The sequence below is a fragment of the Silurus meridionalis genome, chromosome 2, assembly GCF_014805685.1.
Source record: "Silurus meridionalis isolate SWU-2019-XX chromosome 2, ASM1480568v1, whole genome shotgun sequence".
NCBI lineage: Eukaryota > Metazoa > Chordata > Actinopteri > Siluriformes > Siluridae > Silurus > Silurus meridionalis.
The window spans coordinates 21,886,500-21,906,751 of record NC_060885.1 but is presented as its reverse complement, the minus strand read 5'-3'; the positions used below and the strand labels follow the sequence as shown (position 1 = coordinate 21,906,751).

The 20,252-nt window shown below is 38.9% G+C and overlaps 1 protein-coding gene across 1 annotated transcript; it reads right to left on the bottom strand.

Moving 5' to 3' along the window:
* Nucleotides 1–1,723: 1,723 nt before the first annotated feature.
* On the bottom strand, nucleotides 1,724–13,409 carry zmp:0000000662 (RING finger protein 145). The gene is made up of 11 exons (XM_046874609.1): nucleotides 12,664–13,409; nucleotides 12,418–12,586; nucleotides 12,226–12,334; nucleotides 11,032–11,123; nucleotides 8,914–9,155; nucleotides 8,638–8,807; nucleotides 8,214–8,354; nucleotides 7,929–8,111; nucleotides 7,598–7,745; nucleotides 7,118–7,474; nucleotides 1,724–2,800 (listed from the first exon to the last, which is right to left on the bottom strand). Exons 2-11 carry the CDS (start codon nucleotides 12,584–12,586, stop codon nucleotides 2,339–2,341), a joined length of 2,073 nt encoding a protein of 690 aa, XP_046730565.1. The 5' UTR covers nucleotides 12,664–13,409; the 3' UTR covers nucleotides 1,724–2,338.
* Nucleotides 13,410–20,252: the final 6,843 nt, after the last annotated feature.

Here is a 20,252-nt window from a genome sequence, read left to right as displayed (position 1 = left end):
GCGCGTTAAATCGGGACTTGTCGGAACACAAGCCGGAAACGGAATGCGGCCTTATTGCTGACATTTAGCGACCCGTGAAGCGTGCACGCGTTTGGTTGTAAATGCTCAACCAAATCAACAGGGCGCAGCCCGAGATAATAGTTTGATTATAAAATTACATTTAAAAAAAATCCCAGTTGTTGAGACTAGATGAGCACTTTCAGAGCACTGTTCAGCTTTCACTGACGCATAAAGGGAGGATGTTATTGGTCTGCTGCCACCTGCAGGACAGGACATGAGTTGAAAACGGTTCTTTCTGACATACACTTTATTACACATTAATCAGGCAAAACACTGTGACTGGTGAAGTGAATAACACTGATTATCTCTTCATCATGGATTAGAAATGAGTTTATTAGAGGGAAAGTGCATGTAGGACGTTTTGGAGACAAGGTGAGGGAGGTGAGATTGAGATGGTTTGGACATGTGCAGAGGAACATGGGGTATATCAGTAGGAGAATGCTGGGGATGGAGCCACCAGGAAGGAGGAAAAGAGGAAGGCCAAGGAGGAGGTTTATGGATGTGGTGAGGGAAGACATGCAGGGAGTTGGTTTGAAAGAGGCAGATGTAGAAGACGGGGGTATGGAGACGGATGATCCGCTGTGGCGACCCCTAATGGGAGAAGCCGAAAGAAAAAGATCTCCATCATGGCACCTGTTAGTGAGTGGGATATATCAAGCAGCAATTTAACATTTTGTCCTCAAAGTTGATGTGTTAAAAGCAGGAAAAATGGGCAAGTATAAGGATTTGAGAACAAGTTTGAGTCAAATTGTAATGACTGGACAACTGGGTCAGAGCTTCTCGAAAACTGCAGCTCTGCAGTGGTCAGTATCTATCAAAAGTGGTCCAGAAACAGAGGGGAACTGGTGACAGGCGGCCAAGGCCCATTGATGCACGTGGGGAGCGAAGGCTGGTCCATGTGGTCCGTTCAAACAGACGAGCTCCTGTAGTTTAAATTGCTGAAGAAGTTAATGCTGTTAATGCTCAACAGGTCATTACTGTTTTGGCAGCAAAAGGGGGACCAACACAATATCAGGCAGGCGGTCATAATGTTATGCCAAGAGGATGCAGCTTTTTTTAACCCTAGATCATGTTCACGCATGCCTCCTTCTTTGCATTATAGTGCTTTAACCTTCATTTGTGGATGACATGGTAAACTGTGTTCACAGGGATTTCTGGAGGTGTTAATGAGCCTATACAGAGATTTCCATCACAGAATAATGACTTTTTAATATGAACTTTAATAACACTTGTTGTCCTATCCCAACTTTTTTGAGACGTGTTACAGCCATCAAATAAAAAAATGACCTTATATTTTCCTGAAAATTGTAGATTTCCTTAATTTAAACATTTGATATGTTTTCCATGCTCTATTGTGAGTGAAATATGGGTTTGTAAGATTAATAAAATGCAAATCATGCCATTCTGTTTTAATTTACATTTTACAGTGTCCCAATTTTTTGGGGAATTAGAGTTATAAAACTCTTTGTATTTGCGTGTCAGTGTGTCCCCCCTAATGCTTGTGCTCACATTATATGTAATGTTCATGTTAGTATCTGTGCAAGACACCTTGACCTGTTCACTGATGTTGAATCACAGGACAATGACATGTTTGAAATATCGTTGCATATAATTCAAATCAAGATGCAGGACATAACATTTAAAAAAAAAAAGCAAATGGAAGTTGCAGTAGTTAAACAACAATTTAATAACAGAAAAATAGACTTGATTTCAGGTTGCTTTGGAAAAACATTTACATCGAAAATTACGGTTGAGTAAAAGAAAACTATGATGAGGCACTGTCAGATAGTTATGTGCTCTGTACAGAGCTTTCTTTCTTCACCTGATATTTGACTGCAACATATAGAAGATTTCGAGTTGATTCGAAATCGGACATCATTTTGTTAAAGAATTTCTTTCAACCAGTTAAAGTCATTTTTTTCCAGTTATTATACACTGCTTCAAAAAAATAGAGAGACAGCAAAGTCCCACTTTCCTTTTTTCCCCTTATTAAAGGGCCATCATCTTCACAAGAGCCAAAACACTTCCACAGAAATGTAACCATAACAAACATTTTGTATTGCTTGAAGAAGTTCTATGATGAAAAATTACCAGCACATGATTAAGAGCATTAGAAGAAGCTTCATTCCACCAGCAACACTGGGTTTTAGTCACTGTAGTTACCGTATTTTTAGAGAGGCAGTGACCTCCTGGCTCTCTTTGACTTCTCATGATCCTCACACTTTTCCTTTTTTTTTTGTTGGCTTCATAAATACCATTGAAAGACAGAGCGGCACAGTCATGGTTCTCTGTCTGAATCCTTCGGTGAATTGGAATCACTGGGACGGTTAGTCCTATGCTCAGATTCGCAGTCTCTTTCATTGCAAGAACTTCCTTCTAATGAACAACATGGTCCAGCAGTATCTCCACTGCCACTGCAGTTTAGATCCTGTAGACTGTTATTTCTAGATGGTGTCTCAGACTTGGACTTCTTATCTGGTGAACAAACTTCGTTTTCCACCTGGCCCTGCTCCCCTTCATGAGTGTCACTGTGTTCAGCAGCTGGTTCTGGGTGATTTGGGTGCGGTTGGGCCTGTGCTGGGTTTGGATGAACATCACCAACAGCAGGTGTTGGTACGGATGCGGAGGGTTTAATGGGAGTATGACACATGGGACAGGTTTCCTGAACATATAGCCACTTTCTAAGACAGCTTCCATGGAAAAAATGACCACAGTATGTAATCACAGCAGTTGTCATATCCTGCAGGAGAGAGACACGGTAAGGATAAAGGATATTTGAACTGGTGTGTGAGATGTTTTGTTGAAAAAGGTAACAGAAATATAAAGTGTCTCAAGGTTTTCACTGAAATCTTTTAATGTATACTTACCATCCAATTTATTAGGAACACCTGTACATTCATGCAGTTATCTAATCAGCCAATCACATGGTAGCAGTGCAATGCATAATTATGCAGATTTAGGTTAAAAAAAAAAAAAAAGGAGTTATTTTTCACATAAAAGATCAGGATTGGGAAAAGGGGATCTCTGTCACCTAAACGGTAACCTGGTTGTTGGAACCTGATGAGCTGGTTTGAGTATTTCAGAAACTGCATCTCTCCTGGGAATGTCACACAAAACAGTCTCTAGGGTTTACCAAGAATTGTGTGAAAAACCAAACAAAAAACATAAAAAAACCATACAAGAGCCCTTATATGTCACAGAATTGCTTTCAGCCCATATATCCCCTTTAGTTCCAATTTATAATTAAAACCATGTAATGAAATATGTGGTACCCTGATTATCACACCAATATGCTCCACTTCCTTAAACAATTGGCACAAAGGCAATAGTTTTCTTTTAGGAAAAAAAAAAAAATTTTCAGAGATTTTTTATCCATACTAAAATTTCGGAAAATACTGCACATGTATAAAAATAAAACATTATTGCCGCATCATTTGCATCAGCCTTACTTTAACTGTTTGGAAAATTTATTTTATATTGTATATAGAACAGGCAAAGAAGCAGAGTTGTTGCTACAGATATCATACGTATCCATTTAGGAGAGAATTTCCGAAAAGCTCCTTTCTCCTCAGTCAAAAAAAAGTTCTCTCAGTGTGGACTAATGACCAAAACACATAGAAAACAATGCCTCTTCAAATTGTTTAGATCAGTGTGGTTAAAATTGGAAGCACATAACTGTTTAGAATGTCTTTGTATGCTGTAGCAATAAGATTCCCTTTCACTGGAACTTAGAGGTCCAAACATCTTCCAGGAGAACAATGCTCATGTGCACAAGGTGAGGTTTGTGTAAATGAAATTGAAGTCTGATATAATTACCTTATGGGATAAACTTAAACTTATAAAGATCAAACTTATAGGCACTAAACATATCTATTATTTGGCTCGTAGCGTTAGGAAGATCAAATCACTTTCTTTAAATCTTATTCATCAAAATGAATTTTTTTTTTAGTCATTTTGTTCATTTCGTTCCTTTGTTTAGGAATAAAATTAAATGTTTTCAATAAGTAGATCCCCCAACATACCAGAACTTTGACTTTAGCTCTATTAATTGACACATATACACACACACAAATTTTTGCAGGTTTATTAAAAAAGAAAAACTGAAATATCACATGGTCCTAAGTGTGAAAGTGTTTGCCCCCTTTCTGATTTCTTTTTTTATTTTTGCATGTTTTACACACTTTAATGAGTCTGTTACAGCGCTGTGGAGGAATTTTGTCCACTCGTCTATGCAGAATTGTAATTCAGCCACATAAGAGGGTTTTCAAGCATGAACCGGCTTTTTAAGGTCATGCCACAGCATCTCAATAGGATTCAGGTCAGGACTTTGACTAGGCCACTCCAAAGTCTTTATTTTGTTTTTCTTCAGCCATTCAGAGGTGGACTTGCAGGTGTGTTTTGGATCATTGTCCTGCTGCAGAACCCAAGTTCGCTTCAGTTTGAGGTCGCGAACAGAGGGCCGGACATTCTCCTTCAGGTTTTTTTGGTAAACAGCTGAACTCATGGTTCCATTTATCACAGCACCGTCTTCCAAGTCCTGAAGCAGCAAAACAGCCCCAGACCATCACACTATTACCACCATATTTTACTGAGTTTGATGTTTTTAATCTGAAATGCAGTGTTACTTTGACACCAGATGTAATGGGACACACCTTCCAAAAAGTTAAACTTTGTCTCGTCAGTCCACAGAGTATTTTCCCAAAAAGTCTTGGGGATCATCAAGATGTTTTATGGCAAAACTTTTTGTTCAGCAGCGGTTTTCGGCTTGGAACTCTGCCGTGCAGACCATTTTTGCCCTGTCTCTTTTTTATGGTGGAGTCATGAACACTGACCTTAACTGAGGCAAATGTGAGGCCTGCAGTTCTTTGGATGTTGTTTTGGGGTCTTTTGTGACCTCTTGGACGAGTCGTCTCTGTGCTCTTGGGGTAATTTTGGTCATTCAGTCACTCCTGGGAAGGTTCTCCACTGTTCCATGTTTTTGATAGATCTCAATTACTTTCTTTCTCATTTGTTTCCGAATTTCTTTGGATCTCTGCATGATGTCCAGCTTTTGAGCATCTTTTGGTCTACTTCACTTTGTCAGACAGGTCCTATTTTAAGAGATTTCTTGATTGTGAACAGGTGTGGCAGTAATCAGGCCAGGGTGTGGCTGGAGAAATTTAACTCGGGTGTAAAACCATTGTTTTAACAGGGGGACAAACACTTTTTCACATAGTGCCATGTAGTTTTGGATTGTGTTTTCCGTTAATAATAAAAATGTTCATTTAAAAACTGCATGATGAGTTCACCTGTGTTCTTTTTTACTAATATTTAAATTAGTTTGATGATATGAAACATTACAGTGTGACACAAAAAATTAAGAAATCATGAATGGGGGCAAACACTTTCACACAAGTGTGTGTGTGTGTGTGTGTGTGTGTGTGTGTGTGTGTATGTATATAAACATAAAACTGCATAGCATCTATGGAAATCTCATGATAAAAAAACGAACAACTCTGATTAAAAGAGTTGGAAGGTAAACTGTACTTCCCGTACACAACTTACAGAGATTTTGCTTTGCTCATGTGTGTCTAGTAAAAAATGAATGAATGACTCTTTGAGACTACTCGTTTTTCTGAGTCACATTAAAGACTCGTTCAAAACTACCACATGAAGGTCAGGTCAAACATATAAAATATAAATTTATAGAATCTACTGTATATTGTAAAGAATCTCAGGAGCATCCATTAATTTTCCAGAAAAAATAACTGAACCTATTTTTATAATAAACTAAAATAAACCTTTTCACCACTTCAGTTTGCAAAAGCACTACAAATAGCTGTCATGGGCGTTTTTCGTTTGAATTCCCCCCGAGTAGGGTTCGTCACCAGAGGCTGGACCGCAACCACAATAACTAAAGTGGATTATTACCATTCTGTGGTGTTTTAAGAATCTGTGACATCCAATCAGCACTTTTTGGACAGTACTGATGACAACCCAACATTCAGTATAGTGCAAGCTATTTGTTTCAAACATGCTGGATTGTATTACCCAGGTAATACTGGAGACTAAAAACAAGACAGGAAGAAGTAGAAAATTGTATAACTATAAAAAAAACAAATCGGTATACATGCTAGATCAGGGGTCACCAACCTTTTTGAGACTGAGAGCTACTTCTTGGGTACCGATTAATGTGAAGGGCTACCAGTTTGATACACACTTCTGAAATCACAAATTTGCTCAATTTACCTTTAATTATGTGTTATTATTAATAATGAATGATATTCATCTATGTCTAGTCATCTATATTTTAATATTGTCATTTTTAGATTCACACCAATGCAAGTGAGATTTTGTCAGGGAACCACCAGCCACGCCTCCCTCCAATGCTCTAACTCTCACTCAGACTCTCCCTGCTTTAATCACCTACACCTGTTCCCCATTACCTTTCACCTTTATAAGATACCACCTCACCGGATCTACTCGTTGCCATGAGAGAGCTACCGGACTTCCTACCACTAGTATTTCCCGTACTTCCATGCTCTTGGCTCCGCTTCGGAGGAAGCGTTTAAGATAGGATTGCTTTTAACGGTTCACATTAACGATTATCCCTGGACTACCCGCATTGCGGATTATACCCGCTCTCCAGTTCGTACCTTTCCTCAAGCCTCTGCCTTGTATATGTTCAGACTAAATAAAGACAAGGTGTTTAACTATACTCCGGTTTCCAACTCTTGGTCTATCTGTGACAGATTTAAAAAAGAATAGCAAAAAAAAAAAAATAGATGCAGCTCACTGGTAGGTGGCGCTATGGTGAGCTATTTTTAGAAAAGGCCCATGGGCGACTCATGTGGTCCTTGCGGGAGACCTGGTACCTGTGGGCACCATGTTGGTGACCCCTGTGCTAGATTGTCAAACATGCAAATTGATATCTGCCTACGGTTTTTAATATTCTAATATGATTATCATAGTTGTTTTTTTTTTTCTATCATTAAAGCTTCAGAATTGCTAAATTGTTTTTATAGTATACTAGCAATACACAAGCATTATTCGATACAATCCAAATCCAGATGCTAACCTGAAAACAGATTGCGCAGACATCCCCGTGTTCCTGCAGCTGTTCAGCACTCGCCCGTGGGAGCGAGTTGATCTTGCGTGCAGCTTCCTGCCGAAGCAAGAAGCTCTTCCACCCAGCCTGGGCACGTAGCCACACGTTGCAGTAGGAGTGGATGATGATAACGGATGCCCCTATCCAGCTCCACTCACCCCACAGTGACTCCCATGCCCCGTATGCAACCACACACACTGCCACAGCAAACTCCAGAGCCCGACACAAGGCATTCACATAATACACCACTTCGTCCAGGCTGGGCAGGGCAGCACCACGCCACACCTCCACCATGAACAAGCAGTAAATTAATAGGGTCCCTGTCACCTGGAACACATAACAAATGATCACTTTATTAAGGGGTTTATCGAGGTCTCTGTAGTTTGAGCATGCAAAAGAAGTATTTTTGGCTGTTCGGGCTGAGTGTGGCTGTGAATTATCCAGTCATACCTGCAGTGATGTCAGCATACAGCTGGAAACAAGGATTAGAAGCCAAAAGTCCATATGAAAGAATTGTGATATCTTAAAAGCCATGAAGCCGGGAAAAACGAGCAGGAATAAGCACATGCTCAGCCCCCGCACATGCTTCCACACACACCTATCGACAAACAGGTTTTGGTCAGAATTTTTTGTTCAACATGACATCTCACAGCCATTTTAAGAATGATATACAACAACTACCACTAAGAATTCATAAACGGCTACACCGTTGTACGCAATGCTGATTAGGGGCAATGACGCGACAGAAAAACAGACAGCAATTCAAATAGTACATTTCTACCTATTTCTACTGGCCCCGAGTCCTAGTACAATGGGCTCAGTAATCTCACTCATGCTTTGCAGTGTGGAAGTGAGGACGATAAAGAGTATGATAAACAGGAGGAAGCAGCGCTGCAGGGCTGGCAAGTCCAACAAGCCAGTCTGCAGAGCCAACAACAACATAGTCACACCTTCTGTCACACCCCTGCAACACACACACAAACATGTTTTTTTTGTAGTCAATTTTCTTTTTTTTTCTGTCGATTTTTACATTTACACAAGTATAAACCTGTATTAACACACATACCTGTGCATCACATTGTGGTTGTGCAGTGCTGTGTATCCTCCCAAGCAGAACTTGCAGAGATTCAAGAGGCCCAGTGCCAAATAAGAAACCACAAATGTCAACCCCAGCAGAGAGTAAGGACTAGCACAGCACTCTGATACACTGAGAAACACAGAACGAAGAACAGCAGCACAAATTTAGCAAACAAGCAATTTGTCATACAAATGTTTTCTGAATTTGGTTATTGAGCATCAAAAGACCATCAGAATAGCCCTGTTTAGTAGCGTCAAATGTCTACACCTTGCAATCATAAATAAATATAAATTTGTGGGTTGCTTATGGGCCTGTTACTACTGATTTGTGTTTGCCAAGCCTTAAACATCAACAAGTGACATTTGTGAGTGTGTTTATTCATCGGGTACAATGACCGTGGGTGAGTGTTTACCTGGTAAGGAGATAGAGCAGCAGCCCCTCTTGGATAGAAGTTGAGCTTTTTACATTGGAGACAAGCTGAACTCCAAACAGTACAAACCAGAATACACTGAATAGCACAGGCACTGCAAAGCTATGCCAGAGAGACATGCCCACTGCCAACAGCCGGTACAAATCAGTCACCTACACACAACAGACACTGGAGAAATACAGAGCTGGGAATTTGAGAGTACAATGTGTGCAAATGTGTGTGTTTTTTTTCTCTTTACACTAGAACAAGTAGGGTTACCTCGATTTGGGCTATTTGCTGGTACATGGCCCTGGCCAATCTATATGGTACAAACAGATTCATGAGGAGGAAGATGGCAACCTCTGCCACAGTTATTCCCATGGAAACGGTAGTGAGTGTCAGGGCATAGTCTTGAGAGATCAAAAACACTCGTCCAAGCAGTGGCAGCATGTGTGCAGAGAACAGCCATACACGGCGGGTGCGCATGAGGAATGCACAAAGAGTGGCAACAATAATCTGACCTGTTAATATATGAGCAGATACAAAAAATTATAATTAGTACTTATAATCCCAAATGTATTCATTTACAAAATTACATGACTTTTAATAAAAATTTTAAATTTATGTCTGGTAAATCCAAGGGTCTAGTTGATCTGTTATGAATGACAGTGTTATTCTGTGGCTCACAAAATGATACTGTACTTTTTTTTGGCATGAACATGTAACTGCAATCGTTAATTAAGTCTATTAAACGCCACACAGGATCTGGTGTGAAATCGGTGTGATCGAGCTAGGTGCGGAAATTACTGGAAAAGGTTAGAATAATTGAATGTTTTTTATAACCCGTCTTAATTAGTCCTTTTGACAGAAGACCCAGTGAGACCTTAAAGCAAAAGAAACAGAAAAACAACAATCGTGACCTTTTCTTGCGATTATAAACAGCCCGGTTGATTACGTTCTACTCGTTCATTCTGAATTTATGGAGAAAAACAATATCTGGAAACTTGATTCATTAATGGCTTTGGTTGTGCATGTACATTCACGATGAAGCTGTCATTCAACTGATAGATTTTTTCTAAAGGTAGGAAGAATAGAAGGTTATGCAGGTAGTAATGTCCACTACTACTGAAATACATATCAGTGTCGAAAAAAATACTTTTAAATGTAATAAATGTGTGTGTGATTATTTATTGATTTATTTACACAGGAGTTGGACAATGAAACTGAAACACTGATTGTGTTGGAGGTTTCTCACCTGTATACACAATATGGACAAGTTGGTAGTGGACACCTAACCATAAGATTCCTAAGTGCTTTTTGAACATGCTGTCTGACATTTAGTCCCCATTTACCGCTTAATAATATTCAGTCTTCTGGAAAGATGTTCCACTAGATGTTGGAGTGTGAAAATTGGGCTCATTCATCCACAAAGAATGCACCCAGTCAGCGTTCCAACTCATCCCAAAGGTGTTCAATAGGGTTGAGGGCAGAGATCTATAGCAGGCCACTGGAGATCTTCCACTCCAACCCATGTAAACCAAATCTGGATTTATGCATCATGATACTGGTACAGGTTTTGGGTTTCTTATTTTGAGCTGAAATGTAATGCTACCAAAGGCATCCGACACAAATGTATGCCTCCAATTTTGTGGTAAGTTTGGAGAAGAACCACATATGGCTAGAAAAGTCAGGTGTCCCAATACTTTTTCAATATAGTGGCCTGGTAGCCAATCTTCACTGATTGCGTATTCCATAAGAAAAACCACGTGGAGGTTAAATCAGCAGAACAATAGTATGGCTGAGCATAAAATATTGCAATCCACTCAACATAATGGGAAACATATCAGAGTTCAAAAGAGGGGGGGTGTCTCGCTGTCTTCTTGGTACTAAACCACAGCCACCTAAATCACTGCAGAGATTAAAAGAAATAAAGAAATAAACAAACCTGACGCTCCACAGGGTCAATATTAATAGTCAGAATGCTATAACCCAACCTTTAGTCACTAGCAGTGTAAAGCTTGGGTTGTGGACAATGTGAAGCAAGTATTGTTCTCTGATGGGTCCATCTTTACTGTCTTTCCCACATCAGGGAGGGTTACACCAAAGGGCAGAGGAGAAGCCCCAAAGAACCTTACCTCCCAGTATAGAGTGAAGCACAGGGCTGATGGTTTGGGCTGCAATTTCATGCTATTCCCTAGGCCCGTTAGGTCCTTCTGTGCTAGATGGCGTGGCATTACCAAGGACTACCGAACCATTCTGGAGGACCAAGATTGTACACTGAAGGTGGTGTCATGTAGCAAGATAAAGAGAGCAAGACACCTTCTGTGTGTGATTGTGTGTGTATTGGGTGTTAATGTGTGGTCACGGTTCTGTGTTAGATGGAGTGTTTGCACCTACTTGTAAGTGCCCTGACAAATCGGTTCAAGGCTGGTGGATGCAGAAAGAGCGCTCCGTCATACCCGTATTGACTTTCCGCTACAACATATTCCCTGTTTATACAAAGAAAATGTAAATAAAGTTACGTTTGAACCGCTGAATTCCCCTTGAAAACCCCTTGAAAACAATCATTCCATGTAGCACCTTGTTTAGATTAAAAACGTTGAGAGTGCTGACAAGATGCACACATACGCATACATAGACTTTGCGCTTTTTTTTTTTAATCGAACATCTTTACACATATGTTTCCAAAGAAAAGCCTATTGACTCGTATGCTCTTGTCTGTTTATAATCAGTTAAGTTACAGGTCAGATCAGATCAGATCAGGGTACAGGTGAGCGTCGGATGAAATTTCACTTGACTAGAAGTGTGTGGAAGGTGACACGGTGAAAGATGTGTAGAGGTTTATACAAGGTGGGATCAAAAAGGTTTGAGACTAGTTCTGTTTACAAGAAAGTACTTCATTTATCTACAATGACACACTATCACCTTCAAAATAGGCCCCTTTGCACTGCAATACAGCGCTCCTACAGTTCTTGCCACTTCTGAAAACAAGTCCTGGAAGTCTTCTTTTCGAATCGTGTCAAACACCTTCTGTGATTTGCGCCGGATCTCCATGATGGTGGTAAAAGAAGAGGGCAACCAAATCTGTTGAGTACAGTGAATGCTGAAGTGAGATCATGTGGGTTGTTTTCTGAGGATCATCATGCACAAATAGCTGCATGGTTTTGACATTTCAGAGTTGAGCTCGTTGATGGTCTTCCTGATCTCCCATCGTCTTCCAGTGCGGAGGTTCTTCTACTCTTAAAGCGTGACTGCCACTCAAAACATCTCAAAAGATGAACTGCATCGTGATAAAACGTCTCAGTGTTTCAGTTTGCTCTTCGTTCTCACAGACGTGGTAGCACGTGGACAGAACAGCACCAGTTGGAACCATTAGTCTTAAAACTTTTTGATATCACCTCGTGTGTGTGTGTATATATATATATATATATATATATATATATATATATATATATATATATATTTAAATATTTATTTTTGTATTGCATGAGTGCACACTGGTCAGTGTTCTACCAAATGAGTGAATGCAGCTGCCACAGAAGGTGGGAAGGGAGTGAACATTGCTCACTGATGGTTAAGAGGAGTGCTCACCTTGACATCTGGTGTCCCATGTAGAGCAGAAGAGCAGTAAGGACATGCAGGTAAAGTTGAACAATGTGTCCGAGGGGCAATACAAGCACCACTGTGCTCGCAAAGTGACCTGTGGACATGGAGAACATGAAGGCTGTACTTGAAGGCTCGGCTCAATTCGGGTAAGTCCAAAAAGCGTGTAAACTACTGTACCCAAGTAGTACATGTTCCAGAGGACGTATTTGTATTTGAAGAGCATGTCCTCGCTGCTCGCCCTGAGATGATGGGTGAAGCTCTCGATGTCGCATTTGTAGAGCAAGTCCAGGACTAACAGACTGGGCACCCTGAGCAACACATTAGCCACGTCCTCTAAACGCAGCATCTTTTTTATTTTAAATATTATTATTATTATTATTATTATTATTATTATTATTATTAAGCTAATTTAATGAGCGTCACCTCATATTTCTTCTACTCTGGTTTCAAGAAAAACGAACCAAACAAAAACAACTCAATCCCTGAGAGCAGAGATCAGAAGCTGCCATTGACCTGCTAACACATCCTCATGGGTCATTTCTCTTTCAAGCGACTCGACACGCTTCACTCATCTTCACATATCTGTGAGCCAGACTGCGACTTTAAAAACACACTACTTTTATTATATATTAGAAAATAAGATCACGTCGCCGGACACCCATTGCAGCTCTGACAACATGTCAACGCGTCTTTCTTCTTCCTGTGAAACAGGAAATGAGGCACGTCCGATTCACACGCGAAAAAACACTCGCTCACTCCTTGGAGTCACCTGGAAGTCCATCCGGAGCGTTTTAATTTATAAACCTTGGTGGAGGTGAACAATTCAGAAACGGAGCTACAAAATGATAATTAAACTATAAAAAGTGGTCTTGAGAGGAAAACTGAGCATGTGGGAGTAGACAGTAGCGAGTTAGGGCTCTTTGTGTTAAGTTTGGTTTGAAACGCAGCCCGCTTCTGTAGCCTTGTTGCCACCTTTTGGTGGTTAGGGAAATATAAGTATTCTGACTGATTAACAAATATTTACTACTCGGATATGGAAACAAAATATAACAGCTAAAATATTAATAACAAAATTATTAGCTCAAACCTGGGAGTAGGGACACCAAATATCCCCCATTTTAGCAATGCTGCCATAGTGAGTCTTGCAAGAGTCCCAACTGCACAGTGACCTTAACTTTCATACAACAATAGGGACACATAATAATCCATATCCTTCTCTTCCTGTCACCCCTCTTCACCTCGTCTACCTGAGGTTCCAGTGATCACTGTTCCTGCCCCTCTGACCTCTGCGGATCTTCCCACCTCGTCCAGGCCTGCCTCTGGATAGTGTTCTCTTGGTTTAGAGGCCACTCTGTGCAGCTGTGGACGGTTTCTCATCAACACCTCGTGTGCTTTCATGTAATTCCGGAGTAAGAACGGGAGAATGGATTTGGACTGTAGTCAATGTCAATCGTCTGCTACATTGACTCAAGACTACAGTTTGCTTCTGATCATCATCACTGTACCCCGCAACATCTTATATCTGCAATAAATGGACATTCAGTGCAACCCAGATGAGGATGGGTTCCCTGTTGAGTCTGGTTCCTCTCAGGGTTTCTTCCTTATGCCATCTCGGGGAGTTTTTTCTTGCCACATTGGCCACTGGCTCATCAGGGACAAACTTACACTTATAAAGAACATATTAATTTTTTATCACCATATTATCTGTGTAAATCTGCTTTGAGACAATGTTCATTGTTAAAAGCGTTATACAAATAAAAATGAATTGAATTTAATTGAAGTACAAGATCCAACCTGTGTGCATTTCAAATAAGTGTATACACTGACCAGACATAACTTTAATATAACATTGTGTTGGTCCCCCTTTTGCTGCCAAAAAAAGACCGATAGATACTGACTGCTGCAGACCGGCAAAACCCCGCAAGAGCTGCAGTTTTGGAGAAGCTCTGACCCAGTCGTCTAGTCATCACAATTTGGCCCTCGTCAAACTCGCTCTTATACTTACACTTGCCTATTTTTCCTGCTATTAACAAGTCAACATTGAGGACAAAATATTCACTTGCTGCCTAATATATCCAACCTATTAACAGGTGCAATTACTGTGAAAGCTCTGTGTTCTGTTATGTAGTTGTATGTTGTGTGTTGTAGCTCTATGTTGTTTAATGTAGCACTAGGGTTCTGGAGGAACATTGTCTAATTTTACTGTGTACTGTGTCAGCTATATATGGTAGAAATGACAATAAAAGCTACTTGACTTGACTTGAGGTCCCATTATAAAGAGATAATCAGTGTTATTTACTTTTAAATTTTATAATGTCATAATGTTATGCCTGGTCAGTATATACTCAAATAAGGTTTTCCCACAAGAAAAAATATTACAAGTCGTTCCTTTTACAGGCTATCCTCTGGGTAAAAGGTATAATATGTATACTCTGGAACTTGGTACAAGATTTTTTTACGATCAGACATAAAAGACCATGTTGTCCTGCTTTACCATTCACCCTTTTTGCATTTTTAAACTTAAAAACCATGCAGTCAGTCAGTCCCCCCCGCTATTACTTAATAACAGACGTAACATAGCTGAGTCATTGGAATGGTCAACTTGTCATTTGATCAAATCATTTAATTTTAGCTCTGAAATGAGTCTGAAAAAGAAAAACAAGCGAAAGAGAAACACAAGAGCCAAACCAATGCAATGCACATGGAAGGTATGATGAAATATGCTTCCGGTGTCTACACTTATTGGCGTGACAGAAAACTTGTGACTACAAATTATATTAAGAAGTATCTATTCTCTCTTTACATCCAAATGTCATCATTTTAACAACTCAGTCAAAATGCATTTTAATGGTACATTTAATGTACCAGTCTTCTACTTTAGCAATATTTCATTACTTATTTTTAGTGTTATAGATATTTTAGTTAACTCGTGTTAAGAGATGTTTTGTGTAATAGACTGGGAGCATGGGAAAGTTTATTTAGTGACAATTAATATTTCTTTCTGCTCTGTAGAGATTAGTTTCACACTGCCGGTGATTTTAAACCCTGAAAGAATGGGAATTGATATGAGTCAAATGTTTTAGTACTGGAAACGTGAGAGAATATGGAAAACAAGAACAGAAACGTTGCAACTAGTTATTCTTTTATTTGTAGAGATATATTTAGTTAAGAAGTAACATTGTTGGCCTTAAATCATGTCAGTTTATTCGATGACTATATTTTTTTTAAGTTCAAATAAAAGTTTAATAACCTTATATGACCAGATTTACCAACATACACATAATATTTATTATGTATTACATATGGAACAAGTATAACACTATGCATTGTAGTCAGTGTAGTATAGTGTAGTAGACAGTAGGTGTATTAGTATTTAATTTCCTAGTCTAAAATCTAATCTATAATCTAAATTCAAAGAAAATTATTGTCTGGTTTAAGGTAAAAGCATGAGTCACCATGGTTGGTTTGAAAAAAGAAAGATGTTTTTACACACCATAGTCATCCTTCTCAAAAAAAATGTACTTTTTTGGTTTGAGAACACTAGTGGGACAATAGAGAGAGATCAGCATCGCATAAAAGGAAGAAAAATCCTTTCCACACTCTGTGTTAACCCAAATGATCATATAGAGCATTTGAATATAGTGACTGCTGGTTAAAGTGCTAGTAAACAAAACACAAAAAAAATAAGAAGAAGAATGAGTGCTGTAAAGGTCTATCTCAGTGAGCATTTGGAAAAGGAAATGGGCTCGGTGACCTTTGCAGCCAATTTCCCCCATGTTCAAACAGCAGCATGAAAGCCGTGTCTGTTTCTGAAGTCCTGTTCAAAATGTCAGTTGCAACTTATCCCACCAGCAAAAGGATTTTCTGTGAAAGTAGATTCCCTTATTGTTGCCCTAGACTTTTAAGTCACTGCACATGGATAGCTTGACCCCCAGCTTCTTCTAATACTGTGGACATTGTAAGAACTCGGTAAATGTTTCAGCTTCACCAAGCATAAATCAAATTATGTAGAAAGATATATGATGAAATTCTCTTCCCTTATTGGAATCTTTTAGGATAGCCAAACGGATATTGAGAAATATTTATGTTGCTGACTTTTTATTTCTTGTCAAAATAGTGACGTTTAAAATGACAGTAAATGACTTACATCAGTATTTGACCTTTTTTGACTTGTATTGTTCAGACAATGAAAAATAGGACAGATTATGTCTTATACTCCTAAATTTATTAGTGATATCAGCAGTATTTAAAATAATAAAACGCTGTAACTTTTTTTGTATAATGATATGATGGAAAACATCAAGAAACATGCTGAAACCAGAGTAGGAGAGCCTCCGTTTGGACACGAAGCAGTTTATTTGATTTATTTATTTATTTGTTGCTCAACAGCAGAGATTACCATTCTCAAAACATCTTTCTGGTCCCTGCCTATTGTTGTATAACGTTGTTTTTTATTTTAGGAACATAAATTTGACCTTATATAGCATGAGTGGGATGCCGTACAACCGAAAAATTATTAATATTCCATATTGCAATATTGGGTTCATTTCGAGAGCACAGGCGTATACGCCAGTCATATTACAACTGCAATTCGAGCCACTTCTAAATCACAATTTTGAGTTTGCAAGTATTCCATGACTTCACCTTACAGTAAGCGTTAACATGGAAGTAGAGTGGGAAGGTGGAAGAACTGTATTCACGCTTTCAACACCACACCTCAGTATGATGCAACTTACATGTATTAATCAGCAGAAACTTCCATATCAGGAAACTTGACTGATCGTTCGTTTATTTTAACCGAACGACTAACAGTAAACATGACTCTAAAAAAAGGAGTGTTTGACATGGTAGGATTTCCATTTTGGAAATACAAAAAAACAACTAACTTTCAGGCAGTTTCTTTCTGCCTGTGCTGTGTCACCTATCCTCACATGGAACCACGTTTTTTGCAGTAGGGGAATTCCTGGTTCCTACTGAGATGTGTTTTTTTCTTTCCCTCTCCCTTTTTCCCTTTTTTGTTTTATGGGAACTGAGGGTTAAACCAGTGAGATATTTTTCCTTAGAAGCGCTGTGTATTGATTCATTACGAGGGGGCGGGAGACTCCCTCCTACTGCTTCCTTCTTACTGGGAAGTGACTGCCAGACTTACCGTACTCATAGAGCATGACTGAGTGTGTCCATGAGTGAGGCAGAAACAGGGACGTACACAGGTATTTAAGCTGAAGAATTGACAGTTTATATATGTCCTCACATCTCCAGTGGACAGGATGGATGTGTGTTCACTGTGGAAAAAACATCGACTATAAGAAGTTGGATACTGAAGCAAGAACTTTTCCCAGGAAGAAGATATATTAAGAGTGGTATGTACAGTTGGGACCATTCCCCCCTTCTCTCAAGGGTGACTATCAGGACCACTAAATTGTTATTTGGAAGCAGGAAACGTAATCAAATATAGAGCTAAAAAGTACTGGAATTACTAGAAAGTAGAGTAAATATTTTATGAGTCATTTTTTAGTCTTAAACTATTTGAACCTTAACTAAATGAACTTTATTCATTTGAATGTTTTATTTGTAAATCTTTTGTAATACAAATTATTATTTAATGCTAAGGTCTCCTTTTTGGGGTGGATTTTATGAATGGCATTTTATTTTATAAATATATAAAAGAAATAAATGGTGTGGTGTACATGTGGTGTATTCTATACAATCTGCTGTGACATGTATAAAACATCATGTTTGTATTTCTAGGTGGGCTTTTGACTTGACAATCATTAAGGTTATTCAACTTGTTTTGGTCCGGTTTAATGGAAAGTAAATTTCCTGAAACTCTTCAGGTGTGGCCAGAACTGAGGACATGAAGTGCAATGTGCCTGTCTCAGGAATTCAGTAATGATCAAACATTAAACAAATATGAGAATGAGATAACATTGAGAAAATAAATGTAGCTACGTCCTTTCACTTGTTTTCCCAGTTAGACTTCATAGCAGGGATTAGAAACAGGTTCACGGGCTTTGCTTAGTGCTGATGAACCCCCTATGCTTTAAAACTGTATTTGCCTGAGCTCTTGTAATATCTGATTTCAGCTAATGTGCTTCTGCTAATGGTTCTATAAAGTTGTGTCTTGGTGGAGCAGCCTTAATCTCATGGGCCATATAAGCAGCATCAGCATCCAGTTTCCAGTTGAATATGAAAATGTATATTGCTTTTCTGAGCACATGGCCCTGAGAACTGAATTCCATAGATGGTGGTCAAAAGGAGCTCATCTATGGACTCAGTTCTTTTGGCAATGTGCTCTTTATCTGCAAAACAAGTCAAATACTCTATAGATTTGTTCCTCTGTGTATTGTTATGCTGATGACAACTAAAAAAAATTGTTTTAATACTTTCAATACATTATAAATCAAACAAACCATGTGTGTGTTGTTTTTTCTTTTTTAAATCGTATATACACTGCAAATGAAATACTTTGAGTGGGTGTGCTAATCGAATGCCTTTAGAATCATTTTCCTCTTGACTTGTTTTACACCTTTTTATTTAAATATTCAGTGTTATTATTTAAGTAGAAGACACAAAGGTTTATTTGTAATACATTCAGAAATGTTATTCACACCAAATAACTAAATTGTTGGACTTTATAATGCAGCAGATAATTTCACACATGTATTGCACTGCATTGAATGCACATGCTATGTAAGTATTCGATCTACAGTATGAAGAATATATAATTGCACAATAAGCTAAGATTTACAGTGATAATATGTGAGGTAAAAAATGAAAATGTGTGCCCACCCACACACTGACCACAAATATGCCTTATCTGCTGCTCCTGGTAAATGACTCAGGATCATTCCATGGAAACTGAAAGTCATGGACACTCTACTAAGAACAATTACTAAGCACAACCATAGATTATATCCATGACATTCTCATAAATGTTGTCTGAAATAAAATACACTGTAAACAATGTAATTATAAATCATAAGATAACATTATTTTGTCACTTGTCGAAGATTTTCATGGAAAATCAAGCGCAGGCTGCTGTTATAACACCATATATATACACCAGAATGCCTTATGTTGAGATGAACAAAACAAAAATGTGAGCATTAATGCAATAAACTTTATTAACTAATAAACTTTACACTTATGGATTTTTATGCCATAAATGTGCATTGGAGTCGATAAGTATAAGTCACAAATGAAAAAGAATTCATCTACACCACATTTGATTACTTGAATTTTTTTGTTTTCATCTTTCTGTTTTCTGCTTTGTCCTCATTGTGACAAACCTCAGCTTGTCAAACAAGCTTCTTCTCTACACGGTACTCCTGTTCCCCAACCCGTGTTTCTCCACGCACCACGAACTCCCCTCTGTGATAAGTGATCTTCACAGCAGTGCTTGGGTATACACCCGTCGCAAATCTTCCTTAATCAAATCCGAGTTCCTGGTTCACGCCAAACAACCGCATCAGCTTCCCCCAGCGTAGCTCACCTCTTAGAGTGAAACCTTCTGGCCATGTTCCACTACTAGGTTCAGGATAGCTACAAAAAGGGGTTACCAGCAGGCCTGGGAGTGGTTGTATAATTACTTGTTGGTAATGCCAATCCCAGGGTGTTGCTAGAAGTACTGGCAGAGATCCACAGTAGTGGTGGTACTCTGGCTGTGTGATTTGTTTCTGAGAGCTTGAATATCGTTGTGAGCAGTAGATGGGATCCAGAAGGTGGTCATGGTCTTCCTGGCAAATCTGACATTCTGGAGCAATTGAGAATATAAGGCAGTAGATGCTTGAGATGAATGCAGTCAATTTTAATCAAACAGCATGAATGTAAATTTCAATATATCACCATTAAACTTTAACATTAAACTCAGCAAAATATGCCAGTGTAGTTACCCATTTCCAAAACTCCTGAAGTGTTTCCCGGATACATTGTTTTATGTGTCTAGAGGCAGAAAGTTAATAAATGGCTCCTGTATCCAAGGACCAGGTAAACAAACCTGTTGGTGGTCAGAT